We start from the raw sequence: 15,086 nt of genomic DNA on the forward strand, positions 1-15,086 counted from the left end.
TGAAAAGAAAGTTGCACAAATAAAATACCTTAGCAGTTGAGACTGTAGAACCCAGAGGGAGGGACAGGAAGAGAAGAACAGATCTGCAGCCTCCAGGAGAGGAAATAAGTGGATAGGAGATGAGCAGGAAGAAAAGGGAGGATGGAGAAGAAAGAAGAAGGAAAGGGATCTGAGGAGGAAGAGGAGGGAAAGAGGAAAGGAAAGGAGAAGAAATGGAAGGTGAAGAAGTAAAGGAGGGCGAGAGGAGGGGTTACCGGTATTCCTGCAGTCATGGCAGACAGTAGTTTTTGTCTCCATCTGTCCTTCCCTGTCACTGTCCCGTCCTCCTGCTTCTCTAGCTGCAAGATACAGGGACAAGTTACACACACACATGCACACAAACACACACACAAACTAGCACCACATTCATGCAGAATCAGACATAAATCAGGGCATTTTCATCCTCTATCTTCATCTTATTTATAGAAAAGTATAGTAATGTCAATAGTAATAATTAAGTTATTAGCAGCTATAGAATAAACTATCCAATGTATTTATTTTCTATGTTACTATATGGAAGGAGCCTATTCACACTAATTGATTGAGGTGGTGTATTTAGGTGAGAATTCAAACTTCTATGTTGTCATTCGAAGATTATTTTATTTTATTCTATTCAAGTCAGATGATTTGTAGGATCTGTGTTGGAAAAGATCTTAGTCCCACAAAATATCTGATAACATCTAACGGATTAGACGCTGCGTGATAACAGAAACATCGAACACTGGACACCGGCCAATCACATCAGACAAGTCTGGGTGGCCATCGTATAATTCTATTCATAAACCTGTTAGCCCAGATGAAGAAATCTGATTGGTTTACATTCAGGATTTAATACTGACACAACACTGGTAAAACTAATCAGATCTAATTCCTTTAATGTGTATGGTCATGGTTGCTTAGCAACGGGGTCACGGGAGGATAACTTGCACCCAACACTGGACTGAGCACAAATACAAAGCAACAAAGTAAAAAGAAAAGGGCACATTAAAGGTCTCTGGAGGAGGGCATTGAGTAGTGCCCATTCCCACAAATCCACCTGCTGAACAGCGTGAAGCTCTACGTAGAGAAGAGGTTCCAGCAGAAATACACCACGCGTCCCAACTCAGGAACTACCACAAATAATGGGTTAGTGGCCACAGGTGTAAAACCTTCTCTGAAGCTATTAGCAACACACCTCCACCTGAAGCACAAAGGCATCAATTCTCAGTGGTTGCACAATGAATGGAAACACAACAACAACAGCCAAGTACTGAAATTGCGAGCCAGTAAAGGGGAAAAGAAATCAGTGCATAGGCTGCCTAATATATTGTGAAATTGTGTCATCTCTCACTTTCATATTAACATAATCATTTAGATTATCATGCTAATGTCTGACATACAATTAGGAGCCCAAACTATCCCGATGCATCTGGTTCATCGTCATCTTGATCCCGAAATGTGCCGACTGAGTCTCATGATCAACTGATAACGGTTTGTTTTACACGCAGATTGCAGCACAGTAATACCAAGGCGTGAGGAGAATGCATAGTGTGTGAGTGAGATTGTGTTTTATAAACATGTTGTTGTTTAAATTATTTTCATTACATGCTGTGAAATAGGGGCTCTATTGTGAGGTACCTTTCCATTGGTATTGCTGACAGTCGGGTCCAGCTACAAGAATGGAAGTCACACACTCGTATTTTACTTCGGTATGTAAACAGGCTTTGTGGGAAATATGGTCTGAAGCATTCGATGACAAGAGGGTTCCTACCTCGTTCTTTTTCTTCTTCTTCTTCTTGGTTTTCTGTTTCCTCTGCCTCTTCTGGAGGAGGATGGTCTCGTATTTAGGCCTAGGATGTTCCTGAAGGGGAAGCAGGATACGTATATAGTATGCACATGTGTCTGTGTCTCCTCTCTTTGAGAGCATGTGTCCTGCTGACCGTATTGGACGATTTGGCAGCATGGGATTTTTTTTTAATACCCGTGTTTGGTGTTTCAGTTGCCTTAAACATAAAAAAAACCCTTAATCATAAACCAGTTACCCCAAAACTGTAACTAACTGTACAGTAGGAATATCAGATGTTGGTGCTGATATACAGCTTCCATGAGTGTGTGCGCTGTATCTACCTCGTCGTCCTCGATACCAGTCAGATCCCAACTGAAGCTCAAACTGATCTGGCGGCGCTTCCACTGCTCCAGGAACAGCACCGCTACGCACACAATCACACACACACACACGTCAAATAACTTTTCTGCAAGTCTTTAGCATCTTATACGTATCTAGTTTTAGGATTTATGTTTTTGGGATCAGCTCATTGTTGATGTGACTGCTGGTTGAGAAGAAGGAGAAGAAGAAAAGGGAACTGATCATCCTCGGTTGAATACCAATTCAGTAGAATGGACAGCAAACACGCTTTAGGTGTTAAAAAAACAAGAGGAAAATATGAAATAATTGGTCTGCAAATTTAACATTTTAGATTGTTAAGATTCATTTCTTAAACACCTTTTTCATCTACATTACTTGCACTGAAGGTACAGGATGTCATAAGGCAAGATTGAGAAGCAACTTTACATTCAGCCCACCTGCTCTCTCACACACACAAACACACACACACACACACACAACCTCACCCCAGAGAGACATGAAGATGGCAAAGAAGACAGTGGCGGGGTTGTCGAAGAGGTGTGAAGCCCTGGCGGTGCCGCAGGCCGTGCTGAGATGCCAGAAGTCACAGGCTCCGTCACACAGAGGACACATGGTGAAATTGAGACGTCCGTCACACATCTCCAGACTGGAGAGAGGGGGGAGGGAAGGGGGGGTCAAGAGTGAGGTCACCAAGATAACAACAAAAGACCAATAAGACCCAGATATCCCTGCTTCTGTTTAACCATTCCAAATGAATGCAATACAAGCCTCTCTGCTTTGACCCTATTCATAGTCAGTGTAGGTGGGATTATCTGCCCTCTGCTTCATGACACACAAACACACACACACACACACACAGCCTTCTGTGTTCCTCCCACACTACTAGCCTGTCTAAAGCCAGATACAGCAGGTATCTGGGCAATCCCCGTCTGGCGTGTGTGTGTGTGTGTGTGTGTGTGTACAATAATTAGTGCTGGAAGGAAATCATGATTTTACGCATCCTTCCAATGTATCCTTTTATCTGGCATCATTGTCAATTGAAGGTTAAATTCGTTGCTGTTTGACAACTCCCAGCTTTCAAAGTTCGCCCCTCCTCCTCGGCTCAATCCTGTCATGTGTTGTGATCTCACTTACAAAAAAAACTTGTTACAAACCTCTGCCAACCAGTCATGTTGGAGTTTACATCCATGTCTACCTACAATGTTATTACTTCATCATCTAGCGCTCTGATAGATAGTTTGAAAAAATTGAAATAATTTGCATATAATTTCCTGAATTTCAGTGACCTTTGACCAGCAGAATATGCTGTGACAAGGGTAAAAATGAGAAATGTGTATTGCCCATGTTTTAGCACCTTCATTGGACATGGCAAACATGGCGCCCCAGCAGAAGAGGTTGCAGTACCTGGGTACATCAGAATCCACTGTGGCCACCCCGTAGCAGAACACGATGATTCCCACTATGGAGGCCGGTATCAGCAGCTGAGTGTAAACACCAAGCCATGCAAAATACAGACCGATCTTCTCCCCAAAGTACTTCCTGCAGGGTCAGAGGTCAGGGATTAGGAGGTAAGACTGACAGTAAAAGGCCATACCAAACAGAATGTGTGGAGTTAAGCGCCACACAACAGGTGTGAGAACCCCCATGCTGTGTGTGAACTTCAAATAGAGTAAAGAGCATGCCAATGTTTTATTTAGGGCGGTCAATGAGTCTACCACAAAGCACTTCCTCTAAATAAATAACTGTTATGCTAGGACTCACAAAATGTGCAACAATCAAAGTTGAAGTTTAGATTATATTTATTAAAACTTAAAACTCTGCTAGCCTGCCTTTTCAGTCCTGTGTAGTTTGGGCTTTAATCAGATGTGACAGTGATCTGGCAACACAATGAAGAAACCCGACACCTGGGATTTGTATCGCACAGAAGTCACAGCTTTACATTTTAAGAAGTTTAACAAGTTGAAGTTGATGAGAATGGCCGACAAAAGCTCTCGTAAACTGTTTGTGTCTCTGGACTGTTGCTACATGCTGAGGGCAGAACCCAAAAATGGCCTAAACAGTACAGTCTTAAATCACTTACATTTTGTGCTTAAAGTTAAAAATTCTTCAAGTATTACAAATGCATAATGTACATTGAAAGGTATTGGTCCTAAATGCTAAAGAAGTAATTAGATTCTATGAACTATACATTTGGGAGATAACCACTCAATCAGACTCCTATTAGCTTCAGAATTTTAATTTAACTTTAATTTTAGAAATAATTTCTGCACAGAACGGGGGCTGGATTTATCATTCTGACAGTGGAGTCGAGCTATAAAGGGATCCCTTCGTCGACTCAGAGACGCTGTGCGTTCGTAGTTGTCAGCAACTATAATCGGGGCTTCTAATTGAACTGTTGGTTTCAAAGGTCACACCCTGCCAAATAAGAAAAGACTTAGTAGTGGCGTTCCTTTGTTGGCGTGAATTTCTAAGCCGCAATTGAGATGCAGACACATTAATTTCCTTTTCACGCATTAAAAGCAAAAAAAAACACATTCCATCCCACGGTAGAAAAACTGTGCCCCTCACGTCAATATAAGCAGGAAAATAAAGGGGGTGTCAAGCCAGCATATATAGCAATAACATATATCCTTAATATATATCCAGTCCAATTAAACAACATACACATGTTGGGCTCTTACACACACTAACCATAAAGCACAGTTGTGTATGACTATATTGTGTGTTCTGTCAGAAATATCTTGGGTTGACACTTAGATGAAACAAAAACACTTTGTGGCATTACCTGACCAGATCAATGGGCTGGTACTTGTAAAAGGCAGAGTACTTGGCCCACTCGTTGTGCAGAACCTGGGAACAGATGGGAAGGAGTCAGTGTGGGTGTGTGTTGTACGACAACAAACCCTCCTCTGCAGCTGAGCTGATCCGAGGCAGAAATAAGCTGATGGGTTGAGTTAAACGTCAGCGGAGTCAAAGAACAGCGTGAGCAACGCAACACCAAAGCCAAGAGAAAGGGAGCGAAAGGAGGAGCACAACAAATAATCTGGTCAAGCGGTCATGACTGAGGTGAAATAAGACGTTGCTGTTGATGCTCTTTGTTTATATTTTGTTTGCGGTTTCGTCGTGCCTGCCCAAACTTTTTCTTTTTCTTCTTCTGAAATTCAAGTCTCTCGACGGAGTTTGTTCTCTGCCTCCACCGCAGATCAATCTGAGAAATGTTTATTGAATTTAAACTCCAATCTGTGGCGGTGTTAACACAGATGGGAAGGAGGGACACTTTTAGAAAGGAAGAAGAAGAAGAGAGGAAGATTAAATAGAGGTAACTGATGTTTAGAAAAGCCGAGCATCCCTTGCTATCCATAAAAATAAAAAGCATGCCGCAGACTTTTATAGATTTTATATTATAGCATACTAAATGGCTCCATTAGTGAGGAACTGGAGTCTTTTTTTGGGGTGTTTTCATTAGACGGACAAATGACAGGTGGATGAGAGACGAGAGAAATGAATGAAGGGTGATGCGAGAGGAACAGTATACCTGTCTGTCGCTCTTCTCCTCCAGGTGCCCGATGACTTTATAGTCGCCCTGGGGAGCGAGAAGGGAGGGTGAGGGCACACCGGGATGCAAAGCTCTCACAAACAGGCACACACTATGCATTTCTTAGGACTGATTCAAACCCGACCTGCACTGGTTGACTGTAACTCTTACTTGAAGCAATCTACTGTTTTGGGTAAATTGAATACTGCAGTGAAATGAACTGAAACGGATGGGATCCTGCTGGGAATTCCCAACTTCACACTTACATCGTGTAGCGGGAAGGCGTCGTCATACACTCCTTTAGCTATCAATGTGCTGATGCCTGGAAGGGTGAGAGAGAGGGGTGGGGGTGTGCCAATTAAAAAAAAAAGAGAGAGAGAGAGAGAGAGAGCAGAAGAGTTATACACAATCCTGAGGGAGTATTTGAACATCACTCAGGGGGGTTTTCTCCTTCCTCCTTGTCACGCGGATCATCAAAGGGATGATGGAGAACAACCCTCTCCTTGTGTGGAAACGTCACTAGTAGTTTAGGCCAGTGATATCCGAGCAGCTGGCGAAGTGTGTGGTAGAGACACGAGGCACCGTTTTTGCTCTGCTTCTCAGCGTCGAGGCGTGCTGGGATCTGGGTTTATTGGGGGGCTGCTTTTAGTCTCCGGAACGCGTTAATGGGCGGCAACACGTTTGGCCTGACCTGCGAATGTCGTGCTGACACAGTGAGCACAGGATGTGGTGCACGCAACCGGGCTCTTTCATCAGGTGGATTAATTGATTTGTTATCAAAAAGGCGGGACTTGGATGGGGGGGGATAGCCGTGGTCGTGACAGACAATACAAACGAATTTGTGCGCACTCAACCTGTTGAGTAACAACAACAACACCCAGAGAGACCCGCTTCATTTTCGGCCTGAGTGTGACCCACTTGTGGAGGAGATGGAGACGGGGGACTCGGTCTGTCTGTGCATGCGTGTGTGTGTGTGTGTGTGTGTGTGTGCGTTTATACACCAATAATGGAAAAGCAAGAGCAAAATAGAGGTTAAGGAGATACAACTCTCTTTTTCTCTACCATTCTTCCCCTGCGGCAGCACCAGTACCCTCTGGCTCAGACCTTCTGCCGTGGTGTGACTGCCAACCAGACATATGGTGGACACTGGAAATGAAACGGGTGTTAGCTCGTTTGGAAATGGGACTTTAGTTCTCCTTTTTTAATATATATATATATATAAATATATTAAAAAACATATATATATACATATATATATACATTTGTGGATATATATAAATATATATATATATATATACATTTGTGGATATATTTATTTATTTATTTCTGTTGTTGCCATCTCAGCAGACTTTGTACGAAATTTGTTTGCAAAAGTCATAAACAACTGAGGTTAATTGCCAGCGCTCCCGGGGGACGCACGCAGTGGAAAGTGTAAATGAGCAAAGCAGTTTTCTAAGAACCGCCCGCTGGGAACGCCGTTACTAAGAAGCACAAGCAAAACAAATTAGGTATCAAAGGATGTGCTCCTTGTTTTTCTGAAACTCGTGCCACTGAAATCCCTGTCTGCATAAATGAATATCACCTGCCAGTTTGCCTGGAGGTTATCAAAGCCCCGATGCAATTCAAGAGATTCACCACGACCTTGAACCGCAAATGTGACAGGTGGCTTCCCGCTGCTTCAGTCACAGCCAAACATGTAACATTTAATCTTACCCTAAGGGAGAGAACCTGCTCTTTTTGCAGTACGAGACTGTTGTTCATTCTCTGTGACTCAACGGACAGGCCGTAGATGGTTAAACGATCCTTCAAGGTTCACAAGATTCCAACCTCATATTTACTTACTGTAGAAATTTATAATAAAGCAGATCTAAGTGTGGATGTAACATAATGCTCAATCAACAGAATCTATGGAACTAGTGTAGTCTATACAAGTTCCGCTGAATTCATACACAAGGAGTCCCCCTGAAAACACAGACCAATCAGATCACACTGGGATTTTTAATGAGTGGGAAGACAAATGGGCCTACACAGAGACAGTGAATGATAAAGTTATCGGCATCACAACATACAGCATCTACTACTACTACTTTATGAAGCTGAACCAGGTTTTTATTCCAGTACTGTAATCGATGACTTCTTCAATAGACCTGTGCTCTTTAAAGTAAGCAGGAAGGCCTGACGGATTTTGGAGCAAATGACGCTCCATACTTTCATTGTTAAAGTGTCAGAAATACTGGCCTGGTTTCTTGGTCTGATCATTATTTTAATCATGCCTACCCTTGCTGGTTTCTTAGGGTTTACCACCTTTTCCGTCAAGCTTGCAACAAGCATATACGATCTAGAGTAGGAATCAACTCATGAACTGAATACGTCTAATAAATCCCCAAAAACGCCAAAAAACACACACTGGCACATGAGCTTTTCGGCATCCTTACCTATGGTTTGACAGGTTCGTACACACACTGTCCGTCTCAGGATCTCATATACCTAAGACAGATGTGACAATATCAGACTGGGGATGCAAGCGAATCCTGGACAAATGTTCAAGAGGATCCGATTTAAATCCGAATGAACACTCACTATTCGGGCCCTTGTAGCGTTATCAAAGAACGTGTCTTTAGATGTGATGTTGTATCTGAAAGAAACACACACAATGAATACAAATTATAATAAAAACATTTGCTGTCTTTAAATCCTTCTGTTTATCAAGCATAACAATGTGCATTTCAGAAATAATCAGAGGAATAGTGACTAGTTAGTTGATCTTATTCATTCAAACAATACCTGATTTGTGTATTGTATGTCTCATTGCTCGGTTCATGAAGCATTTTGACTAAAAAGCTTTTCCCAGCTAAATCACCTATCAGACTTACAGTATCTTATGTCAATATTTGTCAATATGTGAAGTATGCAAACATTAGCTAACATTAGCCCCATATGCTACTGATTTCAGACCTACAGTGGGTATTACATGAATCAATGGTGAGTTTGATTACTTGTGAATCCAGCTGATCAATTTTAAAGATAATTGAAATATTTGGGAAATTTGTGGATAAACTGAGTTAGTAGTAGTGTGTGTGTGGGTGTGTGTGTGTGTGTGTGTGTGTGTGTGTGTGTGTGAGTGTGTGTGTGTGTCTCACAGGTGGAGTTTGTCCCTAGAGAAGCAGTGAGTCAGAAATTTGGTGCGTTCTTGTTCTTGATGAGGTACTTTGGGCTGGAAAGGGTGGTTCATTTTCCTCCACACTGTGCTCATACTGGACCCGAAACCACTCTCCTCTTTTAGCTCGTAACTCTGAAGAAACGCACAACACACAACACACAATCAATTAACCGGGTACAGGTGTTACACATTCAAGTGCCTGGCAGCTCTGAAAAAAATGTACAGTATCTTATTTCTCATAAAAAGACTGAGTGGAAGTGAAATGAAACCTTAAACATTATAGTTTGAATATCATCATTTGGATGATCAACACCTCAGGAACTGATCAGTGGTCAGACAGGACACCTTCCCCGATGGAATAAAGGAACAAACTAAACTGAGCCACATAGAGGTGGCTCCTCTGCTCTCTGTGTGTCCTGTCTCTTCTGTCCACAAAAATAACAACAATATAGCAACAAACAGATACTAAACGTGGACACACTAATAAAAGGCCCTGATATCTCACCGTCTTGGTGGGGACTTTGATCTTGAGGAACTCAGCCTCCCGACACAGTACTGGCCATGGCGCGTGTAGACGAGTGAAGCTCGGGCCATGGGTCTTTAACTGAAACACAAGCAAAACCTAATTGAGAATACACGGTTATATTGTTTCAATCGAATGCAGCCTGGAACCTTCAGAGACAGATGTTTTCCAAGTCTCCTGGTCAGAATGAGTGGTCACAAGTAATGGGGAGGTTTAAGTGCTGAAAATCGAAATTGTTAAGGCAGGTTCAGAAGACCAACATAGAATCTACGGTCTACTGTGGAGGATTCAAGGTGCTGAAAATCTATTCATCTTTGATTGGACTTTATTCAGTTAATACAGTGGGGCATAGTGCTTAATTACTGCTTTAGCATCATTGCCTGGCAGCGTGCAGGTTTTTGGTCGCTTGGTAACGGCAGGCACCACGGGTGTGCAACCTCTTAAGCACATCAGATAGACGGAAGCAACACGTTTTTAGACGAAACATTCCACTGTACACTGTATGTACATCTCAATAGAGCCACAGTATTTTTTGTACCTTAGACTTTTAGGTTTGGGGAAGGAGAGGTTGTTTGGCATAAACAGCCATCAGTCTTACCAGACCATCTGTCAGCACTGCTTTGTTATTCAATACAGTCCAAAGAGCTCAGTATGTTGTACTTGGGTTGGACGTTACAGCTGAGCCTTAGGTCCGAGCCACCCAATCGCTTTGGCTTACCAGTTTGGATGTAGCCTCTGCTCCTCAGGCAGAGCCTGGAGTTGTTTCTCTTGCGACCTGTTCCAATGAAACACTGGAGGCTTTCTCTATATTACAATCATACTCTCCAGTGAACAAACCAAATATATTTCCAGTGTATCGTATACAAATCCTGACTCATCTAGCTTGTTCTGCTAATGAATCATGGGCCAGTCGCCCACACTGAAATTAACATTAAGATGCATTAGCAAAATTTATAATTAACGCTTCCAAATAGTGTTAAAAGGTACGTAATTGGATGGTGAATACCAGTGCCTTATTAAACCCCTTACTGCCTCACGGTAAATCCCTCAAGAGACAGAAACAAAAATGATAGTGAAAACTAAAATCTAAGAGTAAGAAAGTAGAGAGAGCGACAGCCACGTAACCTTACCCTCCTCAGACCCCCGTCAGCTCCTGCTAGATGGGAGGAAGTTTGGGGGGAAACCTGAAACGATTCCCTTTCTCCTCCCTGGACTAACATCTTTTCCTCCCCCTCAGCACGTATACAACTGTACCTTCTGCTACCCGCTAGACGCTGTCCGTCTGACTGACTCACTAACTGTCCTCTTATATTTCATTATCTTTCCCTCTTTGTGCATGTCCACAACGCCCTTTGTCCTACTCAGGGATGCAACGGAGCGTAAAGCCAAAAGAGCTTTACGCCTATTTTAATGAAATTGTTTTTGTACCCACCATGTATGTGGATAGGACAAGTGGATCTTTTAAAAAAAACAGTCAAAATCCACCAAAGCCACCAAATGAGGTAATGTTTTTTTGTCATTAACAATCAGAATCAGGACACTATAATCAATTAGCATCGCGCAGGACATAGTTAAATCCAAGATCTGGGCACCAACTGGTTCTTATATCTATGGGAGATAAATTCATTTGAAAAACACAGACATTTCGTCCTCTTTTGAATGTTTATAAGCAGAGATTAAGTAACTCTATGAAATTCCCAAGACGGGCACAAATCATATAAATCATATGTCACTGAACTGGATTGGAATGAGACTGTGGCATACTTTGCGTATCAGAAAATATTGTATACCAATGCCGATTATTTTTTTTCTTACTTTTTCTATGCACGGCAGTTCTACACTCAATATGTCATGAATATAGGCGCTCGCAGCAGAGAACACTAGAGAGCACCAGAGCCCGGTCGGCCAAACCAGACTAATACATGAACCTGAACTACCGTCGGTTCCTCCGGACTGCGGGTTCGCATCTTTGGCGAGGAGCACAGCCTTTAACACCCCTCTGGGACATTTTGAATACCTGGTCTTGCCCTTTGGCCTTAATTACGGCCCTCTCAGGGAGTTGCTCAAGTTTATTTTTGTTTATTTGGTTGATATCCTCATTTTCTCCTGAAACACGAAGGAGCATACTTGTCCAACTGGTGCGCCGCCAACTCCTGAAGAACAAACTATTTGTGAAGGCGGAGGAGTGTGAGGTCCATGTTACCACAGTGAGTTTCAAGTTTCCAGCACGGCCAACTAAAGGCTGACCCGGCTAGGATCGAGGCTGTGGCAGAGTGGCCCACACCTCCAGTGGTCAACTTTTACTGTCGGTTCATCCGGGACAACAGCAAGGTGGCAGCTTCCCTCATTCAACGTACCTCCCCCACAAGGCCCCATTATGGACTCTCGACGCAACTTCTGCTTTTGCTGCCCTTAAAGAGCTATTCACTGCTGCCCCAGTGTATGCGGGAGTGAGGGCTGTCCTTTCTCAGCTGTCTCCCCTGGATGAGAAACTTGCACCTTCTTCTTCTGACGTCTCTCACCAGCAGAGCGCAACTACGACGTGGGTGACAGAGAACTTTAGGCTGTGGTTCTTGCACTGGAGGAATTGGAGGCACTGGTTGGAGGGAAGTGAGCAGCCATTTGTAGTTTGGACAGACCACAAAAATCTTTCCTATCCCCCCTCGGCCAAGACACTGAACTCTCGCTAGGGCTCGGTGGACCTTGTTCTGGGGTAGGTTAGACCGCACTCTGACCTACTGTCCCAGTTCCTGCAACACCAAACCAGACACGCTCTCTCGCCAGACCCCAAGAAAGCGAAACACCACCGTGTCGGAGTGCATTCTCCCTCCTTCTGGTGTTGTGGCAGTGGTCACATGGGGGGGTTGAGTCCCTTGTCGAGAGGCCCAGCACTCGGAAATCCTTCCTATGAACCGGAGGCCACCCAGTCACAGGTCCTACAATGGGCACATTCTTCCAAACTTGCTTGCCATCCTGGTTTCCAGGAGTGTCAGTCCAAACTTTGCTACCAGCAAATCCGTTGCACTGCAAGCATGGCTTCTTCAATAGTATCAGCCAAGGCAGCAGGCCTAACAGTTACATCTATTTGTCTAGCCATAGTTACAGGTATCACTATTGTCAAATATGACACCTGTTCTATAGTCAGATTAAACAACTCCCATCTTCCTTGAAGAAATCCCCTGCAGCAACGCAACAGAACTACCTTGCCGCACCCCCAAAACATTGCGAGCCATAGAACAGTCTAGGAAACTGCTCTTACGTAGAAACACATACTTATCACTTGACACGCTCACTACTCACATAAACAGCTAAGTTTGGCGGCAACACAAAGAAACAAGGAGCGAGCTGAAAATGCTCCAAACTAGCTTTAGAACACACGTGCATCCAAACGCAGTTTACAATAAAAACCAACCCAACCAGTTTTTATTGTTTAGTTGACCCCAAATGCTGCCAACAAACAAAAGCACAGCATTTAACTTTCCCAACTCCTAATCAACACATAAACGGGAAAAAGTCGGACCAGCCCCCAAGTTGTCACAACCTGGCTCTTAGGCTCTGACAAATAGGGCAAAGACACAACAGTTGATGGTAGAGAAGTGTTTATTTCAACCGAATAAAGCAATAGGTTTACCGTTATGGAGTGTGGCAGTCAGAAACATCAGTAGTGTCAACGCGAATGAGTGGGTAATGAATTGCAGGACAAAAGTATACTTGCAGTGATTAGCAACAGGCATGGGCAGCCGTCACATAACACAGTAAATACAACCGCTCAACTTTATCCCACACAAGTGGTATTTACAGCATGTGTTTCTCCAAATACGACCACAATTCCCCAGAAGCTGGCCTCCTCTCTATTAATGAAAAACATGCACAAGTTTATGAGGGGCCGTTTAGGACTTAACTACTGAGACACTGTTACACGTACTAATGAAACACTCTTACTTTCGCATTAAAATGCTCTCGTGCACGCTACTAAGACACTTACACATACATACATATTCTGCAAACTCATGCACGTGCATGTATAAAACATTATACATACTCATCTGAAACACACGTGCATACATATACTACTGTGTCATATACACATATACTGTATATGAAATGCTTACATGCATACAAGTGAAACATTTATACGTATCTATTTGAAACACTCATGCATGCACATATGAAAAGGTTGGATATACTGTATATTGTTGAACACTTTACTGAATCTCTTGCATATGATTAGAAATATATAAAAATATATAATATACATATGCAAGCGTTTCACATGTATTCATTCAAGTAATTTCACTAGTGACTGAAGTAAGAGCATCTCACTAGTGTGCATACAAGAAATCTCACTAGCATACGGAAGGCATCTCAGTTACACTGGAAGTGTAAGAGTGTCTCAGTAGTGTGCGCGAGAGCATTTCAGTAGAGACCGTAAGAGTGTTTCATTAGTGAGCATAAGAGTGTCTTAGTTGTGTGTGCTAGAGTGTCTCAATAGTTAAGTCCTAAAGAGCCCTTCATACAAGTTATTTCTGCTCATCAGCTGCATCTACCAACTGCGACCCCCAAAACTCTTACATGCTGATCTGATAGAGAAGAAAGCTGTCAGGTGACTTCCTGACGCTTATTGTAATCACACAGTTAAGACATTAGCAATTATGTATTGATGTTACATCTGGCATCTCCACCTCCTCACTTACTTGCACCCACGTCCAAACAACACCCATTACATTACACCCACTTGTTCACATTCCCTTCTCTGCCCTCTCGCCCCCCTTTTTCCTTCCTCTCACTCCTCCCCTTCCCCTCTTTATCGCTCTGTGAAAAAACACGGGATATAAATACTTTTCAGCCTGGAGAAGGTTAATTAGTAGAGGGATTTCCAATTAGCTCCTTATCTCTGTAGGGGGGAGGGTTGAACTAGGACGCAGCCGGGGGCTTTTTCGGATAGGTGGGTGGGTGGTGGGGCGGCATTGAATGTGAGAAGGTGATTGTTCAACGTGATGGCTGAGCGGAGTGAAATGGTGGTTGGTGAGAATGAAAGAAAAGATGAAGTGGAATGGAGACTGCACGGATCACACAGAGAAAGACCAATGAAGAAAAATACACCATGTGAGATGGTGATTAGTAGAGCTGGGTTGAGATGAGCTCTTGCCCCCCGGATTGACAGTATTTTACTGTCTACCTTTTACACAGGCTACCTGTTGCATCACACAAAGCACACACCATTTGCATTGACTCAAGAGATTGAAGCATTTCCTTTGAGTACAGTAATACCAGAGGGAGCTACAGGTTTCAGCACAATATACTGGAAAGAAGAAACAAAATAGAACTCAATAAGATTTTGGTCACATTCCTATTTTGGGCAGTTTGGATCTACCAGAGTGACAATTATGCTGACACTTTAAATTCACACTTCCCTTGTAACCGGGGCAACAGGGCACGCATCTCCTTGCAAAGTCCAAACACATGTTAACAGAGTCTATCGGAAAATGTGCTAGTCTGTTTTCATGTGTGCGCTTGATAACAGACTCCCAATGCATTCTGGGATCGCTTCCCACCGCCACACCTAAGCAGGATGTTTTAAGAGAGCAATGAAATCCATTTCTGCATTCTCGCCTATACCGTGCTTCTTGTTAAGCAATATCTAATAGTATTTAATACAACATCTGGCCTTTGTCCATAAGAAATTCTTCACTAAATGTATTAT

The 15,086-nt window shown here is 43.0% G+C and overlaps 1 protein-coding gene across 3 annotated transcripts in view; it reads right to left on the reverse strand.

Annotated features, from left to right (window-relative positions):
- Positions 1–15,086, reverse strand: part of ano2b (anoctamin 2b) — a 62,964-nt gene that overhangs the window by 39,884 nt on the left and 7,994 nt on the right. Inside the window, exons 3-15 of one of the 3 annotated variants that reach the window (XM_062560358.1) lie at positions 9,365–9,463; positions 8,840–8,991; positions 8,280–8,334; positions 8,135–8,186; positions 6,762–6,845; positions 5,966–6,021; positions 5,700–5,747; positions 4,950–5,014; positions 3,569–3,703; positions 2,650–2,810; positions 2,146–2,228; positions 1,790–1,879; positions 255–338 (exon numbers count right to left, since the gene is read on the reverse strand). In XM_062560358.1, coding sequence (XP_062416342.1) covers positions 255–338; positions 1,790–1,879; positions 2,146–2,228; positions 2,650–2,810; positions 3,569–3,703; positions 4,950–5,014; positions 5,700–5,747; positions 5,966–6,021; positions 6,762–6,845; positions 8,135–8,186; positions 8,280–8,334; positions 8,840–8,991; positions 9,365–9,463 — 1,164 coding nt within the window. The remainder of the gene's footprint in view (positions 1–254; positions 339–1,789; positions 1,880–2,145; positions 2,229–2,649; positions 2,811–3,568; positions 3,704–4,949; positions 5,015–5,699; positions 5,748–5,965; positions 6,022–6,761; positions 6,846–8,134; positions 8,187–8,279; positions 8,335–8,839; positions 8,992–9,364; positions 9,464–15,086) is intronic. The other 2 variants (XM_037461122.2, XM_062560359.1) reach the window with 2 other exon arrangements.

The sequence above is a fragment of the Pungitius pungitius genome, chromosome 2, assembly GCF_949316345.1.
Source record: "Pungitius pungitius chromosome 2, fPunPun2.1, whole genome shotgun sequence".
Classification (NCBI taxonomy): domain Eukaryota; kingdom Metazoa; phylum Chordata; class Actinopteri; order Perciformes; family Gasterosteidae; genus Pungitius; species Pungitius pungitius.